This window comes from Haemorhous mexicanus, chromosome 9 (assembly GCF_027477595.1).
Source record: "Haemorhous mexicanus isolate bHaeMex1 chromosome 9, bHaeMex1.pri, whole genome shotgun sequence".
NCBI lineage: Eukaryota > Metazoa > Chordata > Aves > Passeriformes > Fringillidae > Haemorhous > Haemorhous mexicanus.
Window position 1 is genome coordinate 21427509 of NC_082349.1, and position 25407 is coordinate 21452915.

General features: G+C 37.5%; 1 protein-coding gene across 4 annotated transcripts in view; it reads right to left on the reverse strand.

The window, feature by feature from the left end:
* Positions 1-25407, reverse strand: part of CAMSAP2 (calmodulin regulated spectrin associated protein family member 2) — a 79871-nt gene that overhangs the window by 38997 nt on the left and 15467 nt on the right. For all 4 annotated transcript variants that reach the window (XM_059854425.1, XM_059854428.1, XM_059854427.1 and 1 more), the window contains exons 3-4: positions 1712-1873; positions 960-1043 (exon numbers count right to left, since the gene is read on the reverse strand). In XM_059854425.1, coding sequence (XP_059710408.1) covers positions 960-1043; positions 1712-1873 — 246 coding nt within the window. The remainder of the gene's footprint in view (positions 1-959; positions 1044-1711; positions 1874-25407) is intronic.

The window sequence follows — 25407 nt, forward strand, 5'->3', positions numbered from 1 at the left end:
CACCAGGGTCACACTATTATTGTAACAACCACCATTTTCTTTCACTGAGTCTCATTAGCCTTCATTGGCATTCCTTACATTAAAAAACCCCTACCAATGCAAAGATATTCACTACAGTCACGTTTTTTGAAGCTGAGCATTGAATCCAGGCTGGTAACCTGCCACTCCCTCAGAGTGGCACTGAAAAGGAGGCAGCAGCTTAGGTGAGAACAGGCCAGGCTGGGAAGGAGGATTACAGCCTTGCAGCAGCTTGGAAATCTGCTCTGCATTCACGTGCAGGGATAAATCCAAAAGGTGTTCAGACTGATTACCAATTCTTCAGTAAGAGTTATATCACACTAGGGTAAAGGATCTTTCTGAAGCAAGGGATTTTACACACTCTGGAACTGTCTGCTATCCCTATGTATTTTGATGGGCATATAATGCTACTGAATTAACTGAGCTCTGCAAACAAAAGAAAAAAAATCCTGTTAGGAAAGGGAATCAAACAATCTTTTTTTTATTTTATAGATAATAAAACCTGTAGTCAACCAGTATTTTGGATCATAGCCAAAGCAATCCTTCCCATGATATCATGTACAGATCTCTCTTTTGACATTCATGCAATACACAAGGAAAAAAAAATTAAAAACCATGACAAAATGTTCTGGTCTTTTTCATATCAGAACTCTCAGGGGTTTTAATTCACTCAAAAGTAGTCATTATTCTTAAATTTCTTAGCACTAATGTAACAGATGTTTCCCTGCTATCAAAGATTTATTTGTCAGAAAGGACAACTGGCTATAAAAAGTGCAACTCTGTTAGTTTTATTTTTAAATGTGTACTTTCATGAAAGTGATAAAACTAATAATGAAATTATTACTACAAGTTTGCTTTCTTTAACAAGCAGTTAAAAGCTCAATGCCTGTTTACAGATAAATGCTCATTCTTGCTTAACATATTTTAACTCCTCCACCTACCTTTTGACCTCCTGCAGATTCTGCACTGTGATGCTCCTTTAGTTTTTGCTCCTGTTCCATGATGTCTTTCAAATGCTCATTTACCTAGAGACAAAATAGTTCATTCAGTTGCCTGTTCTAAGAAACAAGTCACAGAAATTAGAAGTTCTTCAAAAGGTCTATATATCATGAACACAGAACTAAAGAGACAAACCAAACATTTCAGACTATAGCCCTGAAACAAATGTCAGTCCTGGATGCAGTCTAAGGTCACTGCTTGTTAGCTTTACATTGTACAAAATAACCTTTCCTTTATTATGTTCAGTCACATTTGATTAACAGGGTGTCCTTGTCACTTGATTTGATTATGCAGTGAAGGTAGATCACTTCAAGCAAGATGTGTTCAAACAAACAGAATACCTTTGGGTTTAAATCATGACAAAGTACACAGGGAGATGACAACTTATAAAGAGCCAAAAAGAGACCCTTGAGCGGGCACTGTGACATCTCAACACGACAGTGACACCTGAGATGTCATATGTAGTATATATTCCAGCATTCATTTAGACTTCCCATTTATTTGGTCCACACATGTTTAACTTCTTTCTGCAAACTTTTCTTTCTATATTCCATCAAGAGCAGATGCAGGAACAGTCTCTATCAGAACAGTCCTGATATACCTACGTACACAAATACACATCTTAGCCTCTCATCTCTAACTGAATTATACAGATAACAAAGAAAACCCCAGCTTGCTTTTCCAGCACTCCTACCTTGTTTATCCAGTACATGACAGCATCCTCAATGTCATAGGGTACCTCTGTAGCTTGGAAGAAGGTTGAGTACTGCTGAGTGCATGCGATGACTTTCTCGACGCTGATCATCTCCACAGTGTAAGCCATCATGAGCGTGTCGATCATGGCCAGGTGAGCACTCTGCAGTGACAAACACCAACACTGATTAGTCTGCAAATCAACAGGCCTTTCTTATGTACTGCTTCTGAACATAGCCACATACATGGAAAGACCAAAACTGTGAATGCTATATGTTTTCTGTCTGGTTGTCAGTTTTAAATGAAAAGCAAATGAAAACAAATATAACAGACTTGGGAACACAGATTAAATTGCAAATTAAAATAACTTCTGTAAAAAAAATAACATGAAACTTAAAGAATTAAAAGTGAACAGGATAAGCAAGTTTAATGAATGATTCAAACATCACATCATTTTTAAGAGAGCTAAAGAGATCTTTTAAATTTGTCACCATAACAAAACCAAACCCCCCGGTCTGATCAATGTTATTTGTACTGGAAATAAAAGCTGGAACTTGGGGATTGCTAAACGATCTTCATTGTCATGAAAATGCTGCATTAATATGTGAAAGTTCATCTATATATAAAGTCCTAAACTAGGAAGAAGACGTGATTATAGTAATCTTTAGTAAAAACCCAACAAAATGGTAGAAAAACATGTATTTTTCTTCAAGTAAACTAGTTATGTTGTGCAGATGTAAGGTAGGTGCCACAGTTATAGGTATTCAACTAGGTTTAAAATAATATATCTTCTGTATAAAAGAGGAGGTACATCTCTTCTGGTGTTATATATTGAAAGACAATGGCTATTTCACAGTTTGTAATGGTTCAAAATCATCAAAGAATTCCCCACCCCCCCAAATCCAACACAGTAACAAAAAAAAAAAAAAAAAAACAAACAGGATAACAAGGATTTACATTAGATTCTTGTGACTGAATAACAAAATGATGGTGGCTTTTAGAGGCAGTGCCTACAGCTAAACACATTTCCTTCTGCTTCATGATAAGAAAAACAGAAATAGCTTTCTAAGTATTAAACAAGATTTCCCATGGATCAGAACAATTTCAGTATTTTTAAAACACTGTCTTTAAACACAGCTCGCAAAGATCCCCAACACTTGTTAACACCACCACTTCAATTCTATAAAAAATATTCATATAAACATCTCACAAGGTAGCTGTAACAGCCATGGTAACAGCAATGAAAAACATGAGTCACACAGCAATATGCTGTCTAATCATCACAGTTAAGGTAGCTCATGCACATCACTTATTCCAGAATTCCCAGCAGGAAAAGGAACAGATCCAGACTCTGTGCTGCTCCTAGTGTTTGTGTCATCAATGAAAGTGATCATGCTGACCTCAGAAATAGGCAGCATGTACTGCTTTTTTTTAAGCAGTTAAGTTGCTTTGTTTCACAAAGAAGGCAAACCACACTTATAAACATTCACAAAACTGAAGCTGACAGCCAACCTTCCTGGGACAAGCTTGGACCCTGGGTATGGCCTGAAAGCCCTGTCTGCCAGAGCCCATCTCTGCTCCCAGCAGCAGCAGCACAGCTGGGCAAGGAACCACCACCTCCCCACTGCTGCCACCACTGATGGACTCAGTTTGAATATGCCTTAGTTTTTATGCCTTAGGAACTTATCTACAGCCCTTTATGGACAAACACTGATACAAGCTCCAAGGTGAATGAGGGAAAGTGCTGGGCAGCTGAATCTTGCCATTTAAAGTACTTCAGAAGGGAAAGGGTATTGCCTGTGTGCAGAGGAGCCTGCAGCCCAGTGTGCAGAGCAGCAGTGCTCTACAGGGATGCACGAGCCACTCCTCTGCTGGCCCAGCAGTGCAGTGCAGAGGGAGGTCCAAATCAAGTATCACATAAACTGTGAGTACAGCCCCCCAAATCCTTGGGGGGGCTTGCAGAGCCTGGACAGCCATACAAGTCCATGCAGTTCTGGTAGGAGCTCCCAGCAGACTGGTGAAAGGCAGTTTAGCACATGCAACACACAGCAAAGAAGGGAAGATTTGGATCATCTCTGACATCTGGGGTCACTGCTCTAATAATCTTTCCTTGCTACATCTTGCTGAGTCTGAATGGCACCTGGGTTAAAAACCTTGCGCTATTTTCAGACTGTTTTCAGAGCCTTCCCCCCAAAATAAAAAGGAGACATTAAAACAGCAAGAAAATACTAGATTTGCTTTTTAAGAGGAGGTAGTGCACAGAAGTGGGTTTTCCAGCCAGATATGAGTGGCCTCAAAGAGAATGCTACTGCTAGGAGTCATCGAGGCTGATCACACTGCCTGCTGCACAAGGGAATTCTTTCCACCCTTTACTCCCTGCCTATGGGAAGGACACTGTCTTCCATATGAGGTCTGACAAGAAAGGAAGCTCCCAGAGGTGTGAAAGCAGCATCTTCCTGCCCAGCTCTTGATCCATAAGTAGTGCTCTGGCTACTACACCTGTGCTCTGAAATCAGCCTGCAAGAAAAACCACCACTGAACTCCCCAGAGGGAACTTACTAGCCTCCACCTCCCATGCTGGATCATCAGCTTCTCTGGAAAACACAATCCTACAAAGCAGATTGCCAGTGGAGAGAGAAAGCCACTGAATTGTTGCTAGAACTGACAATATGCTCAATACATTATAAATACATTATAAAAAGTAAGTTATTTACAATTAGTTAACTGAGTCTCATTTTCATGCTTCTAGTGAATCATTAATGAAGTGCAAACTACTTAAACAAACAGAGGGAAGAATGACCTTAGATAATAATTTGTACTATCAAAACTAAGTGTAATAAACTTTTACCAACACTGCCTAGATCCATGTCACAATCTTTATTGCTTGCATACAAGCAATCAAATACAAGCATCTTCAGTCTCTGAAGTGACTCCAAGTTATTTTATTATCCAGGCAGGACACTCAGAAGACTTTTAAAAACCAGTAAATAATGAAAAGAAGAATGAATATTATCCTGAGAAACAAACAATGAATTGCCACTTTTTTAAGCAAGCAAAAATCAAACTTTTGATTTTATAAATAGTTTCCTTACTAATGGAAATATTTAAAACTAGTAACATATATGGATTTATTCCCCTAGAATATTGCAAGCAACCAAATAAACATATGGAATACTTTATATCTAAAATAGCTGTTTGTTTAGTTTGGTTTGTTTGCTGGGTTTTTTTAAAAGGAATTACAAAAAAGAATAAGAAAACTATTTAATTGCACATAAAGCCCTACTGGTTTTCTTCCATTTATTCCGGAAAGAGCAGATGAGCTGCATTCTTTTACATATCTTCGTTACTGTGCTCAATAAGAAAGAGTAAACTAAAAACTGCACTATAAAAATAGCCTCCTACTCTTCCAAATACAGGTTTTGTCAACATAACTGCTGAAGTTCAGTGAAAAATCCCAAGTTTTAAGAAATTCTGTTTATAGTAATACTGTTCTGATTTTTTTCTCCTAGTCAGACCTGCAGTTATGAGTGAATTATGCAAGGAAGAAACATTTTGTATCTGAGGGAGAGCCAGGAACCACTTTGAGCTGGGCAGAAACCAGGAGCAGCCTCTCAGCAACATCATCTTTCTCCAGACCAACCTGGACTCAACACCTGAAGGAAATGCCCAGGAGCAGCTGACAACTGAGATGAAGGCAGTACATTAAATTTTGGTATTTTTTCTGAGGTGGCACCATTCAGATACACTGCCTAAAAAACCCAGGCAGGATTTTCATGCTGTCACATACCTCCCACATCCAGAACTGCAGCAAGGCATAAATAAAGATGTACAATTCCAAAAAAGAAAAATTATTTTAACACACACCCCCCCCATGGTAACATAAAATTATACAAAACCACTAGAGAAATACATTTTAAAATAAGTCAAGATCAACACTGCAGCACTGAACAACACAGGAAATAATACACTTTTCCCATAAGTGCTATGCAAAGATTTGGTTTAAGCCAATTTGATTGCTTCACTACAATGATGCAAAGTAATAAAGCCTTAAATAGAACACAAAAATATATTAAAATATACAAAATGCTAGATTCTTAGAGGTATTTTATTTTCTAAGACACAAATGTGCTTTTGTCTTCCCCAGCTACAGCCTGCAAAGAACACAAGAGTTTTAACTTACTAATCTTAACAATCTCATGTAATTACTGGTTAGTTTCTGCCCTGTAATGTAGGTTCCACAGCTTTTCATTCTACTGCTAAATAGTTCAATAAGAAGCTTACTGAACTGCAGAAGAAAAATTATTCTGAGCATGGCTGCTAATGCTTTCCTGTCTGCCTAACATTTGATTAGAGAGCTTTCTTCACCTCCATTGAGGAACTGAAAACAACTTCATTAAAAAGTGCACTAAGCAAAAGGTGTATATGATACTGTACACACAGATACTTAGGGATAAATACCACAAATTACAGACAGCTCCTCCATTGTTACCTGCTACTAAGGATATTTCTTGTACTCCATTAAATGATACTCAGGTCAGGAGCTCCCTTTTGAACTCCCTCTTTTGGAGAAGTATAGACAAACCCATTTCCCACTACAGTACTTGAAGAAAGGAGAAGAAAGAAAACAGAGGATATAATCATTACCCTCATGCTACATAGAAATAAATAATTAATTCACTCTTTCCTGGAGATTTTTCTTGTAATATAAGTCCCCTGAAGAAGTCAGTTTTGCTCTGTTGGATGTTTTTTGGATGCAATTCTTCTCTAGCCTCACACAGTACTTATACTTAGCACAACACTAAAATAAGCCCAACTGTCTAGTTAGTCTTGTCCTGCAAGGGACTGATCATGCTGAATTACCTCCTTGCTGCATTGCCACGAAGAACAAGGGCTTGACTCTCATAGGATGCTTACTCAGCAAGAACAGGCATTACTGAGTCATGCTAAGCACCTTGAGACAGGTTCAGCAATGCAGAAGGAATGATTTTTGCTTTCAGTATTTTTATAGCCTTCTCTATTTGGTTAGCTTTTTAAATTTAGTAACCTATTATATGAACATATATATTAAGAAATCATTGTTGGGCTGACTATACACGTCTGGCACAGGAAACATAATTCACTTCTATTAAAAGGATTTCTCAGGTACAGATATTGGTTGTGTTAAGCATTTTGATAGCACTTACAAGCTTGACCTAAGATTTCCTCATAATGCTCGTTAGGGAGCTTCATAATTTGATTTACTAACTCAATCCTAACTAAATACCTAACAGAGAGTCCCAGATTTTCTGGATGACATAACCAAGCGAGACTTTGACCTACTCCAGGACACAGTGAAACAAAGCACCTGCACAACACACACTGGAATCAAGAACCAGCAAATGGTGTTCATCTCATTATTTGAATTTTGACTTATTTTATAGTTTCACATGACCTACTTTGAATTTTTTTACATACACTTAGCAATTGCAAGTTGCCTGTTCTTATTTACTGGGAGAATCAAGTGCCTAATGCTAAAAACCACAAAGGCACTGCAGTGTCTTTATGCTAAGAACTCCAAGTTTTAAAGATAAATCCTGGTAGTTAGCTAGTTTAAACTAAAGTAAGAAAGTAACAGAGGATAACTGGTAAGACAGTTATACACATTTCAACAAGTAAACAGCAAGAGACTCAAATTTCCCAGAGGACTTTGCCAATAATTCATGATTTTTCTAGAACATATTGTCAAATCCTGTCCAGATAAAACAACTCAAAAATCTCTTACAAAAATTACTTATGTGCATTGTCTCCTTGCTCTTATGCTGGTTCAAACAAAAAAAATTGTACTGTATTAATTGTATTAAAGTATAATCTGAATTTCTTATTTTCAAGCAAGCTCCGCTACTCTTTGAAGAACACAGGAGTGGGAAAAAGAAAAACCAGGTTTGTCTTATCCATATATCAAAAAAAAGTAGTTCCCTCTCCCTGACTCACACATACCTGCATAGCAATGACATTAAAACCACTGGTTTAACTTCTCTGGCAGCTCAGCTAACACCTGCAGAGGTACTTATCACCAGGAAGTATCAAAGCATATTCATCTCAGAACATCTGCTGAAGGAACCCAGCCTTAGGAGTGCTGGAGAACTACCACTTCCTCATGGACAAGGAGGAGCAGTGGCAAGACAAGGCACATTTCTACAGAACTTGGGGTGAAGAGTTCAGGGTTGGGTGACAGGTTGGGTTCTATTGTATAGAAGTACGTAAGAGGGGAAGTTTGGCAAAGAGAAAAAGAGGCAGAGGTCCCAAAATAAAATAAATGTGTAGGGCTGAGGCATTAATCCATGGAGATGAGACTGGAAAAGGAAACAGGGATGTCTTCTCCAGTGCATGAAGCACTGAGCCTCAGCATCCTGCAAGCCCCACTGACAAAGCCTCCCTGAGCCACAGCTCAGTCTGGGGAAAGAGCAGACTACTTCTGAAACTTTACAGCACACACTTCCAGTTCATCTGTTTGACAGTTAAATACTGACAGCCAGTTCTGAATGGCAGCTTTTTTAGCCCAGGTAACTGATATCACATGCTTTCTGACTTATCTGACTTACCTGCATTTCAGTTTTGCCTTTTTTTCTTTTTTTTTTTTTTTTTTTTTTGGATCAAACTAGTTAGTTACTCACACTCTTTATCTCACAATCTTTAGAAGGTTAAAGACTTGAATGAATGTAAAATGCCCATTTGATAAAAGACATGCAATCAACTGGATATTACAATAGTAATTTACTAAAAAAACACCTAAAGTAATACAGAGCATGATATTTCACATAATTCTCAACATTTAACAAATCTACAGCCTTGGTTTCTGATGAACTGAATTGTAATAAAGAGCTCTTCTGCATAGAGTACTAAAGATGCTTTAATTGCAGTGATGAATAGTACAATACACTGGTTTGTTCAATTAATTTGTTTCAGAAACAGAACTCTCAATATCATGTTTGTAAAAAAGGTAAACAAAGAATACTGCTTTTCTGCAGGAGAGGAGATGAAGTTATCTGGGTTTCTTCCCTCATTTCTCAAACTAAATGAGGATTAAAATAGGGCAAAATTATCAATGGAAATCTCCAACTGAATTCCACACAGTTCTGGGGCTGGCCTGCCAGGGTATGTTTTTAACTGCTATATTCTACTCAGTTTCCTCAGGAAATGTGCCTCCCAGCTGGGACTTGTGTGACACACTTGTCACAATATAAAACTGGAAATACAGACTTCAATTCTCCAGGAAGGCATTTTAAGAACAACTTCAGTTATAAAAAAGATATTTGGGGTGTTGTGTTGCAAAAACCATCTTTGTTTTTAAGAGTTACCATCCTTCTTGGTCCAAATTTGTATTTTTATAATGTATGGAGGAAATGTGTATTATTCAGCACCTTAGATACAGAAAAAAAATGTAGTTTCGAAGCTAATGCCTCTGACATGTAAGCATCCAAGACCTAGGGACAGCTCCATTCTCTCACATGTCAAATATCACTGTATTTTTACAAAACTGGTGCTGAATAACCTTTGAAAAACTTCTGTGGTTTTTGTTAAATTGCTGATATACAAAAATCTATTTTAAACATGAGAATCTTTGTTAGGCTTAGGTTTATTTGGTAATCTAGCAAAATACTGGCCTAAGAAATCAAAACATGTATGTTCATTTCAACATGCTATCTTCAAAAAGAAGAAAACTAATTTCAATTTTTATGTGAGAATAATATGAAATCTTCCTGCCTTTGCATATGAACAGGCTCCTGATAATTTCCTTGCTGTTTCTTTATTAACCATACAAGGGCAGAGAAACAAGGTCATCACATTCATTACTGTAATGGCAATTACATTAAGGATAGGAATTATTTGGCCTTTTCTTCAAAGGCTTTTAGGAATACCACATTTATAGACCATAACACAGCACAGTGAGACATGAGAGGGAAATTGACCTGGACAAAAATTTTCTGCTAAAATAACAGCCAAGGTCAACAGAAATTTCCCAGTCTTCTACTTGAAATGAACCCTATCAGCAGTGTTAAATAATTAAAACAGACACACAAAATTATACTGATCACAAGAAATGTGTTTCTGTACAGCTGTTAATATAGTAAAACCTTGCAAGTGACAAGCTGCTGACTAATAGCATTACTAAATCAGACAGCTGACCAACATTTTTTCATCTACTTATTAAAGGATTAGGACAGGCCAGCCACAACAGTGGCTGCTAAACAAGGATATGGACTACAGTGATGTTATAGCAGAAGTAGGAAAGGTACTTCATGGTTGTTTCAAGAAACATATTCAAAAGTGTTTCCACTTGTTTGGTTGATCTGGACTAAACACCAAACTTTAGGACAGATCTTGGACCTCTGAAGTAGAGTATGGGTTCTTCAGAGAAAGACTCTTACATATGCACACACAGGGGTAAAACAATTGCTTTACTGTAAAATTTGAGATCTGTTCTTTCATTGTTCAAAGCAACTGTACTAAGGAATACACTTCATTCTTAAGAAAGAGCAATCTGTGTGCCCTCATAGAGATCGTGCTGTAGCAATAATCCTTTTTAATAGATTACTTGGACCGAGGATGTCCACTTCATCTACTGCAGGAGATTTTTGCAGGACATCTGGCAGTAGTCTCCATCACATAAGCTTCTGCTAAGCACAGGGTCAGACCCAGGCTCTATCTGCATCAGGAACTGCTGCAGACCAACAGGAGCAGATTGGTACCTAGGAAAGAGTTGTGCTGAGGACAGCATACCTACAAGAAGGACTGCACTTGCCAACTATCACTACTTAAAAAAAAAAAAAAGAAACTGGAATTCAAGCAGCTTACTAATAAGGCAGTGGGTTGTCTTTCTATCAGCACTTCACAGAATTGGAAAGGCTGATGACACAGTAACTAAAGCTTTTCTTGAAAGTTACTTTGGTAAAGGCATGAAAAGTGGTTATCAATATGATATCATCTTCAGGTACAATTTCTTAAAGAAATCTTTTGAAAAATGAAATAGGAAATTAGCTTGTAGCCTATGCACAGAAAATATTAAAATGCTTTACCCAAAGGATTAATATAGAACAGGAGATCACTGTGAACTAGAGGCTACTTCTTAGTTAACTACTGGTGAGCAAGGTAAAACAGTGCCCACTCTCATCTTACACAAGTATCTGCTTGTGAACCAGCACTTTTCAGGGCATGGAAATGAATTGGAAAGTCTCCTTCCTCCATCTCTCTTTGGTAATGAAATAACTGCCAGTTCATAAGTCTTTTTAAAGATTAAAACAATAAACCACACAATCATGTTCTCATTCCTCATGCATTTTTGGTTTATAATGTTATTATTCCAGGACGTGTTGCATAATTAGTAGCTCTTGAAACAGTGAAGTCAGCTGCGGCAGTAACTTGATCACATTGTAGTAAACAACCATTTTCTTAGGCAAAATATCCCTCCCCCTATTCTCCCCAACTAAGGCAAGCTGAGAAAAAGGGCATGGTGATAAATGAAACAAAACGGAGAAACCAGCTGAAGAGAAAATCACAAGGCAGAAATGGGAAAACTGCTAACTCCTCTCCTTTTATTTTCCAAATAATTACTTAAGATGGCAATAACTAGATTGTAAGTATTTTCTTTGCTTACAAGAATACCAATAAATACCAAAAGTATTATTTGAAACCTTGTGCTACAAGCACAAGATATGTCATTGCATGCTGGCCAGAAACCCCACAAGCCCTTCAGAAGATGAAACCTTTCCTTTGGCAAAGGCAGTGAGCCCCATACATGAACCTCACCTTGTTAACTGGAAAGAAGGGAGAAGATGAACAGAGGGAAGGAGCTGGGAAGTATTTTATAGCTGTCCTTAAACAATGGATTCTGAGACCACCAGCTGCAAACATGGATAGTACTCACAGTGCCACGCAAGGATCAGTGCAGGCCCTGTGCAAGATTCAGGCAGTTCCATTGATTCTCAGCATTGTTTCATCAGCCAAAAGTGTAAAACCACTGAACAAATATCTCTGCTGGGCAGTCTGGTTGTTGAACATTTGGAGGAACTGAAAACAGGGTTTTTTTTTGATGAGGTGGAAAAGAAGCTGGTTTAAGCATTGAGGAATGACATCAAGCCAGGCCAAAATCCCTGGAGAGGTACTGCTGCAAGGACTTAATTGATGATTTTTCTGACTGGACTGAGTAAAGCAAAGAAAAGTGGAAATTGTTGTTTTCCATTTTTTTCTTAATTTGTAAATGCCTTATTTTGCTCTGTGTTTCATGTCTGTGGGTTGTTTGGGTTTTTTCCAAACCTCCTTCTCATTAAAATTAGAAATTGCCTGACATCTGTTCTTTCTTTTCAAGCATCCAAACTCTGAAATCCCATAATCCGTAAATGGGAAAGGACGATTACTGAGAAACTTGGCTGAACTACATGTGAGACACATTATGGGACGTTTCAGCAATCAATTTAAAATCATTGGCTTCAAGTGTGTTATTTCAGAATTGCAGGCAGTATCTGTAACTTATGTTACCTAAAATACTCAAAGGAAAATTTTATCAAACATAAAAAGCTGGCTGTCTGCATAGGCAAGTCAATCTGTAGTATTTGAAAAAGAAAAAAAAAAAAAATCAATACTGTGATAGAACAAGATGGAATGGGCACTATTAGAAAAGCTGGTATGCAGTTCTCACTGAAGAAGAAATATCACAGGACCTGTACTATTGGTCACAGCTAACAAGCAGGATATATTTCAGTATCTCCCTGATCATCCAGACATATGACAAGCACAAATCAGTAAGCAATTCTGCCAACAAAAATTCTTACCATGTACATTAAAGATATGAAAGACCATGCAGAACTTTATATTAAACATGAAAATTTGTCAATATTTTAAAATGTACTTCAAAACATAGTTTAGATATTTTAGGGTTTGCTTAGAAATGTTAATTATTCATACTTAGAAGAGCTGCTATTTTCAGACGTATTCCAAATTATGATTATTTCAAGTTCTGTGTTGGATACATGTGGACACACATCAAGCAAGACAAGAGGTACTATAAAAGCCCAAGAATGAACCCAGGCCAGAAGAATGCTAAGCCTACAGGAGAATGTACACATGGTTTCTCCCTGAACAGATAGCTCTGTGGTATTTTAGATTCCAGTAAATAATGTGTACTCTGTGTATAGAATGCAGCTGCAGTGGATATATTGATTTAATTCATTATTTGATTACCCCACAACAGATTAAAGGTGTGGGTATAGATCTGGGGTATCTCATGAGTGAAGAACTACTTCACAATCTTATAGTTATTGATGGAGAACAATCACACATGCACCTGCAATCCTCACTTAAATAAAGTTTCACTTCAGAAAGACAATTTTATATGTTCACATTGCTGCAAAGAAAAAGGACAAATACAAAAACTATTAGGATAAACTGTCAAGAATATTCACATTAGTACCTATACTTTCTGTTGTGTCTGGAACTCTTCCCATTCATCCTCTTTCCACTTGGATGCAAAACAAATACTAACCATCAAAGAGTGTATGGTGTAATACTTGCTACATCATTTGGATAGTTCAAAAGGTATTATCAAATCTAAACCAAAGTAAATGCTTAATACAAGTTGCCCATAGTGAAGAGAAACCAAGACAAAACAAAATCAGTTTTGCATGTCCAAAGAAGCACAGAGAGGCTCAACTAGAGCAGCTACTACAGACAAGAGGAACATGAACATCCCTCACTTCTTTCCTTTCATTACAGCCTGCAACTCCTTTGTGCCACGGCAGGATGTGCAGCCCCCCAGCAGGAAAGGCACTCCCAGCTCCATGCCTCAGGCAGGCTGAGCAGCACAGCGGGACCGTGAGCTGTGTGCTGGGACAGGCTGCAGCAGGAAGCCCTGAGAAGAGAGGGGACTGCTCAGCCCCCCATTCCAGAGCCACACTGACCTACCTTATTGATGCAGGGCACCTCCAGCCAGGGAATAACTCAGTGCTCTGACTCCATGATTCAGGAGGCTGAACAAATGCTTTATTAAGCTATATTATATCACACTCATACTATAACTATACTAAAGAGATACTACTGAAAAACCCTGGAGACAGTCAGGACACAGCTTTGACCCAACTGGCCAATCAATCCAAACAACCCTGTCCAATTAACAAATCACTCTCAGTAAACAATCTCCATAACACATTCCACATGTGCCAAACAACAGGAGTAGAGATAATTGTTTTCTCTTCTCTGAGGTTCTCACTGCCTTCCCCAGGAAAAATCCTGGGAAAGAGAATTATGTCTCTCTCTGATCAGAGAATGGGAATACCTGAAAGCTACAATGATGAAGTGGTGCAAAATAAAGAAAGGGCATGGTAATAGTGATTCTTCAAACTTTTTACTTGGGTACTCTTTAAAATACTTCTGTCACTGATTAACATGACCTTTGCAATGACTTTTGAATTAATCCCTAACTGACTACACTGGGATAGTCTTTACATAAACTGCAGATTCTTTTGGCAATGTGAGCTTTATCAACGACTGACTATAGAAGCTATTTTGAATGCTGTCTTCATCTTAACTCTACATTCTAAATGTCTCATTTCCCTTCTTGTAGGTCTGGCTCAGTAACTCTCACCTTTGTTTACATACCCACATTTGCACACCAATATGTCTATAGGAATGACATGTCAGAGTGGCTTTGAATACACAGCAAATGATGTTTGCAACAGGCCTTAATGAGAATCAATCAGTCATTCAAACAGCATTATCCCTTTGAGATATGAACAAGACAGCTTGTCACATTTAGAGACTAATGCCATGCTTTTTTTGCCAGAGTTCCAAGACTGCAAATGAAGATGCCACTTGGGCTTTTCCTAGCTTTCCAGTGTTTGGCACTGCCAGTATTTTTTTAAAACTTTTCTTCATGCACAGTTAAATATATAAATAATATCCTCAATTCCATTTCTGTAGATACTAATATCAGTATTAAAAATTGGGTTTTTAAACAGATCAGTTTTAGAGAAAAATCAACCATTACGAACACCAGCCATTTGCTTAACAAGTCCAGTTCAGCTCTTTATATTTTATTTTTATATATTATGACCTTTTCATTCCTCTGTTGCCCTGAGATCCAAGATCAAAAGTTGCCATTACGTCCTGGTATTTCAACAAGATACTGGATGAAACAAGTTAAATTCCCTTCAAATTACTGATAAAGAATGGCCTGTCTAGTACTGAATGCATTCCTATTTGCAAATATAATGCTATATACTTATGATAAAACATGCTGCTAGGTGAGACAAAGACAATCCTTTCACATAAATAAATAATTAATAGATACATATGTACAACTGGTTTTATAGTCATCTTATTCAGCATTCACATTTTTCCCTGCACTTGACTAATTTAATAAATATTTCACTGAAATAGTAAGCAGCCCTACCTTAAGCACTATGTACTGCATTCTGACATTCATGACAGGGGAAAACAAGTGACCCACCAAGCTTTCCACTTTCACCTCAAACCCTCATTAATCTTTGTATATATATACTTTTTCATATATATATATATATATTCAAACTGGTTATGCAAATGCAATTAATTGCATCCTCTAAAAGGCATCTGAAATATGTAAAAGAATGCAAAACAGTTTCTGTAAATTTAAGCCTACTGTAACATGCTTTTTCACAGCAGCAAGTACAGAAGTTAAATAATATAAAAAGTTCAATTAAAAGTTCTATGTTGTTCCCAAACTTTTCTTCAGTATTTTCCTGCTCCAATATCAATCCATTATTTTGCTCCCAGAAATTATGACAAAAAAGTAGGAGATAATGGCATGTCTAGTTGCCAACAAATTAACAGTGTATTATTTTAATCTGTAAAGCACCACGTATCCTGATGCTGTTGCAAGAAGCAGAGGAGGAGTGGTGGGAGTTACACTGTGGGAGAAAAAAAAAATGTTCCCCTTCTGGAAGAAGATATTCCCAGCAATAAGGCTTTATCACATCATGCCTACACACAGATCTGGAAGTCTCTGCTTTATTGGGATTGTCACAGATTGATGAAGTCCTTTTGACAGAATAACAGAAGCACTTTGGGGAAACACCTCCAAGCACTTGGCTGTGATTATCTTTTAGTAACAAGAAGGTGAAGAGTGGGAAGAAGTTCAGTTGCTCTGTATCAGCGATGCTTTGTGAATGGATGAACTCTGAGCTCCAGCCTCTGGAGAAACTTCCTTCCTCTCTCACCCAGCCATCACTCCAAGTCCCCTTGAAGATCCAGCTCCTCTCCTAGACCCTCTAATCTCTCACATTTTTTTCTCAGACCCGCATCCTGAAGGCCTCCTTGAACTATTCCCAGTATGTGCTGCCTCAGGAAGGAAGCTCATCAGAGTCCACAGCTATTTGGTCTGCACTTCAGCCTTCCCTTTGGCAAAGGAGTGAATTTGGCTCACTCTCCTCTAGTCCAGCAGCTATCTCCAATATGCTTGTAAGAACTTGTACAAGAAAGAATTTGTAAAGTAAATAACCAGCTGAAGAGAGATATAGGCCATCCCTAAGTAGAACAAAAGACAAAACCAAAACGTCACTGAACTAGGATTAAACTTGCAAATTCAGATCATATTTTAAATTCTTTTCAAAGAAGATTTGGGAAAGGTACAAAAGCAAAGCAAAGAATGAAAAATCAGCAGTATATGCCATCAGGAAAACTAAAAGGAAAAATTAGTCAGCAGTTGTACTGGAAGAATGGTAAGTATTTTTCCAGATAAAATAACTGCCAGGAAAAAAACACAACCCACCATTTAGAAGACTATTATTTGGACAAGACAACAAAAGGGACAATATGGTCAAAAAAGAATATATTTTAGAGTAATTTGAAAGCAGTCTTGCATGACTTATCCTTAATTTACTCATCAAGATGGCAGCTTACATTACTTAAAAGTAAATATGAACCATGAGCTTCATACAGGGAAAAAGTGATGTAAGTGGCAGGAGAGACATGCAGTTATACCATTAAACACAGCACCTTTCTAAGTGCTGGCAGGCTTTTGTGCTGCTGTGCAAGGTTTCAGCCTTAAAAAGCCAGCTTGTAGCTCCTTTGATGACTGAGAACAGGGTGAGAAATACTGGCCTACAGAGAAGTATTTCAATTTTGTTGGGAGTTAACATACTGACCTGCAAGCTCACACGAGTAATGTATTTCCCTTTTTTGAAAAGAGAGTTCTAATTCAGTCTTCAAGAAAATATATTAATTTTTGATAGTCTTGGATTATCTGCAAGTCTCCCAATTTCATGCTTAACCCAAATCTTCATCTCAGTGTAGAGCAAACAGGGAAAGGAAAAAATGCCACACTTTTAAAACTACAAAAGGATTAAAGAGGAGCAATCTGTACACATTGAGCTATTCTTCCAATAAGTCTAAGAACACTGGGGACATTCCAAAAGATTAGAAGACACAAAACAATGGATTCTTTTTTTTTTTTGAGAGTCAACAGACAATATAAATAATTTTAATGCCCCAAATCCTTCTTCTGATCTCATGTAAAATAATTTCAGAGTCAACAAGCAGCTTGATTGATGTATGATAAATGAACACATACCAATTTAAACATGAACAGAATATAAACCACTCTCTAAATGCATGTATAAATATAGAGTGAAAAGTGTAAGTCTTATTAGGAGTGTAAGGCGCCTAACTTGATACTAATACATTCTGATTAAAGAGAATTCTTAATGCTGGATACATTAAACTGATTTATAGTGCAGCCCTGAGCATAGAATCAGCAATGAATTGGTGAATTTTTCAAGAAACACCACATGAATGAGTTATCAGCTCACCATCTCTTACTATTTTTACCAGTGGCCTGGAAGGAAAACTCCTCACTGGTCAGGGCTAAAGAAAAGGCAAAATTTGTGGGAAAATGATGAATGACAGGAGTAATCAGTTCCCCCTCTAAAAATGGTAGGGTAAGAAGAGAAATAAGTGTCACAGGAATGGAAAGTCCCACCTTAGCTGAAAAAAGGCAAGCTACAATAATCAGAAAGGTACTGCCTTCTCTATTAGGAAATAAAGGAAAGTTTAAAGTTGTTTAAGAAAAGGAACCTAAATTAATTGACACTACAGCCATAGATATGATAAGAGCATAAATGTGTTGAGTCATTAGATCTTGTTAGGACAAGCAAGGCTGTATTATCCTTCTTCTCCCACAAGCTGTACAAGCCAATAATACCAAGGTACATGTTGCCTGTTACATAAGTTCTCAGCTCCCAATGTTCTGGGAAAACCAGATAAGTTATCCCTCAGTGCTTAGAGGAATATGAGTATTTTTGCTGCTGTTGCTGAAAGCATATAGTACTTTAGGAGGAATGGGGCTTTTTTCCCCCAAAGCTTTGACCTGGAAAAATAAGAATTTTCATACATATGCATCATCATTTAAGAATCAGGATTTGCTTCTCTCCAGCAGTTCTTTGGTAGCATGAATACATATTTCTTTATAGACTTCAGTGTTACCATGCTATTTACTTCCCAGCTGCATAGGTTAAGTGTTCTTTGTATTTCTTCCTGTTGCTAGAGAAAAGCTAAAATCAGGAGCTGGAATAAGTTCATCCTTTGCAATTATATATCTACCTTATAAGATACATCTTACCATGAAGAATTTATCAACACAGAAGTTATGAGACTTCCCTGACAAGATTATATACTGTATACTGAATAGATTAATTCCCAATCTTTCTATAGGCGGTCACAACATTATTTTTAACCTCACATACACACAGCTGTCTCTACAGTGAATTCTAAGTACCATTAGATGGTTTGGTTTTGCTTTTACGAGCAGGGAAGAACAGGGGTAAGGAAAAGAAACAAACAAAAAAAGTAAAACATTTATAATTGTGAAGTAAATTTTCTTTCCATCAACCTTCTGTCCATTTCATTGTTTTCCTTTTATGTAATAGGATGCAACCTGGCAGAGTCCTGTAATTCACTCTAACCTTTTTTTTTTTTCAGTCCAGGCTTCAAAGTGAATTGGCTGTCTTGGCAAGACAATACCCTAGAAACATACCAGTGGGATTTACACAATTCTGTCTGTGTAACAGACCAGGAAGCTTTTACAAACGTTTATTACCTCACAGAGTGCCCTTAAGAAGGGAACTCAAGTGCAGGCTATTTGCCACCAAAGCCTGTTTCAGTAACATATGGTATAATCAGTTCCCAATTAATCTTCATATGACGGAGAAGAGAGTCAGAAAAAAGTCTGTATTAACCTTTTGCACTGGAGGAGAGAACACATAAGTAAATTGCTGGTCAGTAGGCACAGTCTGAGGTTAAGAGATTGTCACCACCTAAACAGGCAGTGTCACTGCAGGACAGGCAGCTGACACACACATGGCTCACCTGCAGGCCCTTGCTCACAAAAACACCCCACAAGCCATGTGCCCTACAAGCCCTGACAAGGTCAGCTGGAATCCTGGGTCCAGTTTTCAGCACAACCTGTCAATAAAGCCATGAAATGAAGAAAAGGTTTGGGGAGCAAAGGGCCTGAGAGACGTTACCTGCCCACACGAAAAAGAGCTGCTGCAAAAAGGAAGGGAATAAACTGCTCATGTTCACACAGGCACAGTAGAAATTAAGGAATTGACTGCATAATAGATTTTAGAAAGTCTCCTTTTCCTTAAACTTCTTTCTGATGGTAGGGTTCTTCTGACAGCTGATACGGCAAAATAAAGCCCCCCTCACCCCAAACCCCATTTAATTTATAATTTGCACACCAGCAGACCAGCATCAGTAAAAAGAGGGTGAGGTGGTACAACTTCTGTAACTACAACTAAATGCTGTTGACAAACAGGGAGAAAATGCCATCTTTCCTTCAACAGCACTTAATTGGCACCTACTGCAGTGGTTTGTTGCCTAAACACCACTTATTGCACTTTACTTCAATATATGAGTATCCTTTAATAATGTAACAGATACATCTATTTCATATTCAAGAAACATGTTCCTATATAATGAGATTGCATATTACATACTATATATATTTAATAATTGCATCATGCAAAATAATCTGTTGGCCCATTACATGCTTACCTAACATCTACATATTCTCTCTGCTTTTCTGGCAATTTTCTTCTTTTAAAGGCCATAATATTTTTAACCTGACACTTTATGAAACCAAACAGTTAAAAGAATTTCAATACACACTTCACATTATATATACTTATAAATATTGATTGCTGTGTCTTCTAAATTGTATTCCAAACACCCAACTTAGATCTTATAAAAGCTCTTGCCATTTCAGCTTTAGAGGGATGCCATCAGTCTTGACAGCTGACTGATTTGGATCTCTAGCACAATTTATATAATCATCTAGCAGTAGCCAAAGATAACTTCTTCCATTATTCTAAAATCATAAAGCTGCAGGATTTCTCTCTAACACACTTTACTTAGATTCATGGTTTGAGAAAGCAAAGAGATATACTGGGAGACATCCTTCCTCATGACCTTCTGAAACATGAGGGAAAACTGAACATCACCTGCATTTATACTAGATAGTTTCCTACAGAGCACTAATATAGTCAATTTGAAACTTAAACTATTCAACAAGTTATCAGATAATCTTTTAATGTAAATCTTATTTTATTTACATAAGACAAATTCTACTGGATTTTGCTTTGGCTGATTTGGAGATACATGTCTGCAAGGTAAGATAATTTTTTACTTGTTCATATAAACCTACCAGTTCCTATAAACAATGGATATACATGGCTATTTACAGCATTTCCCTAACTGTCACACAAGAAGAATAGATATACTATGGAGACCTTAAGATGTTTTGTTCATTCAACCTCAGGAAAAGAAAATCTCATAATTCCATAGACTTTGTAAGAACAAAGATTTTGTTATGATACATCTACTGTGATGACAGAGTGTGTTCTCTGCTGATAAAGGCAGGCAGATTGCCAGGATTATGTGTGCAGATTAATGCAGACTCAAAATGTTCTTTTGTACTAGACTGGAGCAGCTGCTGCATTTTGGGGAGTACAAACTGTATTCCTTCAACAGTTCAGTGTGGTTTTATCCCCTTGTTGCTGTGTGTATGTACTACACAGAGCTGGTAGTGAAGCTCTCCTTATGTTTACATGAGTGACCCACACCTCCTGCTAAAAGCTGCTCACTATTTTCCATAATAGGAAGAAAGCAGTGCTCTTCAACTGCCTGCTACAACCATGTAAGATTTTTAGCTTTGTGCTAGCCAGTACAAGGGATTTCTCTTCCTTACCATGATTCAAACAAACTGATGAATAAATTCCTTCTAGGTAGTCTGTAAAACAATTCACAGATACATCTTTTCCTAACAGCTCAGTCAGTGTGCTCCAAAATATACTTAACCCAGGAGAAGTAAGACCATTCCTAAACATTTATTTAAATGATACTTTTCACACATTTAAAGATACAAAGAAAGTTCACAGCAGCAAACCAACAGCCAAAAGCCAAACCACACTACATAACAGTGCTATTGAAACAGGAAGAAAATGTTCTTAAACTGTGTTTAACAAAATAGGTTAATGAAAATACTTCCTGACCTTTTTAAAAAGCATTTTATACATGGTATCTGGCATTCTTTATGGGCTTAATTCATGACATATTTCTTTCATAATTTATTCCTCCTTTTAACTGGTTTTCTTTTTGTGCTTCAGGAGTGGATTTTGGCATGCTCTCAGGTGGCTGGTTTGGGTTTTTTAAAATTAAATCACCACCATCACCCCCTTCTTCTCCACCTCTCCCTTCCCCATAGGTTAAAAGCACCACAAGATGGAATAATAACTAAGAATACAATCAGAATCTCTTTGATTCAAAACTTGAGTTTGTTCAAGGCAGAAGAACAACTATTTTGCAAGGAAGTGAACAAGACAGACAGCAGAAAATAATAATACATTGCATTATCTTCTCATGAGAGGCATGAGGTTTAACTTCGGGAGGTACTACCTTCACTTGAGGTTCATTTAATTTCCTGTCATTATTCCAAAAGCAGCAGTTTGATTTAGTAGATTATGTATCTTGTTAGGAAGACATACTGCAATATTCTCTCCTCATTTTAGTAAAAGATTAAATGTAGTTATCACAATTTTACATCAGACTAAGCATGATGTGCTGCTATTTCTAAATATTTCCTACTACTTTCAACTGGCAAAGGCCAGTATAAGGACAGCTCTGTAAACATCTGTATCCATCAGGGATTTTATGGTAGTTCTGAGAAAGCACTTTCAAGGCAATACAAGCAGCATAGTTTATACAATAGCTCTGTACAACTGAAATCAACCCTACAAGAGCTGTTAAAAAGAACAAACAGATTTAGTTACCTTCTAGGCAAGAATTCTTAGTAATACAAGTTTGAAATGCCAGCTGGAACCTTAAGACCAAAACACTACATAGATTTTTGTACTGAAATTAAGGATGCTGGATTAAAAAAAAAAAAAAAAAACCAAACACACACACACAAAACAACAACAACCTAAATTAAAGCTAGAGAAATCAGAGAAAGCCTTAGGGTTTTTAGCATTAGAGCTGCTGAAAAGGACCAGGAAAGCATCCCTCCTTTGTATTCTTTGTAGACACAACTTTGGTGTCAGTAGCTTTGCTACCTTCCACATTAGTTGCCACACTTGGTGCACAAGTTGAGCAGACAGCATTCCATGAAAACCCAAAGAATGTTGCAGAGGCCTCTGTGGTTATCTAAGTCTTCCACAAATTTCTGATATTGATATACAGATGTACAAATCCAACAATAACTCACACTGATAACCTGCATGTTTGGCACTCACTAAATTCCAGACAAACATACTGCAGAAAACATCCCAAGACACTGCCCAAGACACAAAAACCCCCATTTTCTACATACAAGCAATACATAATTAAATACAAGCAGCAAGCAAAACAAAATACCCAGGCTATGAGTCAACAAAAATTGCTTAAAAAAAGCTAATAGGACATGAAGTTCTATGTTAAAATGGTACATGCAGAATGAGCTCTGTGGAGAGCTGCAGCAGTTCCTGTGGCCCAAGAGTGAGCTGGCACCCTGTGTGTGAGGGAGCCTGCTACAACACTGCTGTGCTAAGCAGGTATTAGTGCAGCGCTGACTGGAGTGCAACGGTGTATCTGACACAGTAAATCCAGCAAAAATACTGGATCCCTATTTTCAAGCAAATGAGAACCTTATGAGGAATGTATGTGAAGAGATGAGATTAGAAATGGAACAAAAAATATGGAACCTCTAAAGATTACATTTTCCCAGCCCAAACCCCTAGCAGACTGGTTCTACACAGCACACCAGACTCAATGAATTCAGGTTCTATTTCACCACTGTATTTGCTTATTATTTTAATCTTCTATGAAACATGCTACTATCAAGGATATATCACAAGGCAGTTAGAATCTGGTGCTTTAACTAACAAATTATGGTATCTATAGGTTCAAGTCAAGTAACTGCAAATTCTTTTTATATGTCTTCATCGAATAACTAATTTACAATAGCATGGAATGGAAACTTGTTCCATCATGCCTTAAACCAGAAAAAAAAATTCTTTGGGGCAGAAACCACATCTTACTTTGTTCTGTGAAGTGCTTAGTACATGTTGTGCTGCTTTCCAGACCAGAGTTAAAGGAGCTGTACAGCCTGGGAGTGCAGAGACTGCAGCATGTAGCTGCAAGTAACCAGGTGAGCTGCTGCAGCCCTTCCTCAAGGAGAAACACACTGCTGATGAAAGGCACTGTCATTTCCAGTGAATGCTGTCTGCCAGGGAGACCAAAAGTCTGGATTGCAGGATGAGTTAACCACTTAGTGTCTGTTATCTCATCCAGCAAGAGAGCCAGGTTCTGGCTGTGGGTACATACACACCTAGCACTATCAATCCCCACTCCTCCTGCCTTCCACAGGAGTTTCACTGGCTTGGATTAACTCTGCAATCAGTTCTGCACAACAGAAAAGCAAAACTGGTGCAAAGGTCCCTGGACTCACCTCTGCTCCTTCCTCAGGGGATTCACTTCAGCCAGCTGTGCTCTAGTCCTGGGAAATGGGCTTGGCAAGTGGGCTACCATAGGTGTGATCCTAGAGCCCAACTTCCAGGTTACATGCTTAAAAAAACCTGCATTTGTGCTCCCTGAGACACCCCCACACTGCAAACCACTAGAGCAGTAACTGGAAGAAATACAGGTGTTTGCCCCAAACATGCACTCCTGATGACTACTAACTAGCTAATACAGGCACACCTAATTATACCTCAGTTACAGTCCAGATTCACAAGCTGCTACAGAGAAATTACTGCCAGACTTCCTCACAAGACATCTTCAAGGAAGAAGGCAATTTGCAGATAAATTATATACAACTTGCATGACAGCACACTACTTTTTATATTTAAACCCCATACACACAAATAATGGATCAGAATTAAGAAAGCAGCAATTTTGATTCCTGCCAGCTATTATGGACTTACTGCTGGGGTTTTGCAGGAGCCTTTCATTCTCTTTCCATCTTGGCTGAAAATTGTAGAATTTTATGAAGGATTTAGGTGTTACCTGATTAATGACAATAATTATACATGGGATAAGTTTAAACTAGCTGCTCAGCTGGTTGACTTTCTTGCAACACTGTTTTTCTGAATTGAGAATTCAACTCTTGACAAAAGTAATGCTTTTTTATTATATTTCACTTAGCATGGCTTTTATACTTTCCCACACTGAAAATAGAAAAAAATTTTTGTATGGCATACTTTCTTGGATATTTATCCACAGGGTATTCGCTAACCTTTTTCTAGTCACTAAACTTTATTTTAGAACTAAATATTTTCAAATGCCTTGCAAATTAATAACTATTTTTTGTAGTCAGCTAACAATGTTTTGTCAATATGCAATAATAAGCTTAGGCAAATACATTTTTCTGATACAAATTTGGTAAAAGTCTGTAATATTACTGTATCTCTACACCCCCTAACAACACTGCTTTTAAACAAGTATTCAAGATTGGACATTACTACTCCTTCAAGCTAGAAATTCAGATCATTTTGGCCCTGTCACATTCAGGACAGAAGTCCACTGCTGGGGTAGTTATGCAACTTCAGTTTCCCTGCAAAGTGAACTGAAATGCTGATTTTTTTTTATTCCTTTCCCCACATGGCAGAAATGCATTGCAGGGACTTGAGGGAAGGAAAGCATTTCTTAATTCCTCTCTGAATCTGTTTATTCTTCTCTGCACTTGAAGCAAATTGAAAGAGACCATATGAATACCAAGTGACCAGCATCATTAAAAATCAGAATTCTTGTAAAATGATTTGACATGGAAACTAAATTACTCAGTTAATACAAAATTCTTGTTATAATGGATACATTTGTATAAAAGTCACCTCTGACTTATCCTGCAAGATATATATGTTTTTAAAACAAAGAGATCCAATGCTTTTATGAGAAAAAAAATTTTAAAAATCCAAATTGCCTTCCTCTTGTGTATCTGATATTTGATGGTTTAAGTCAGTTTGGGTTATGAAAGAAATACAAAATTTTAAAAAATAAATCAGCATAGGAAAACAAAGTTAAGCTTGACTTGAATACTGATCTATGCATAAGCATTAGAAAACTATTGCATTATTATCAGAATCACGCTGAATTCTTATGCTATTTCTGATTTCTATAGCAGGTCAAAAACTTCACATTTCCATATGGGGATGCCTG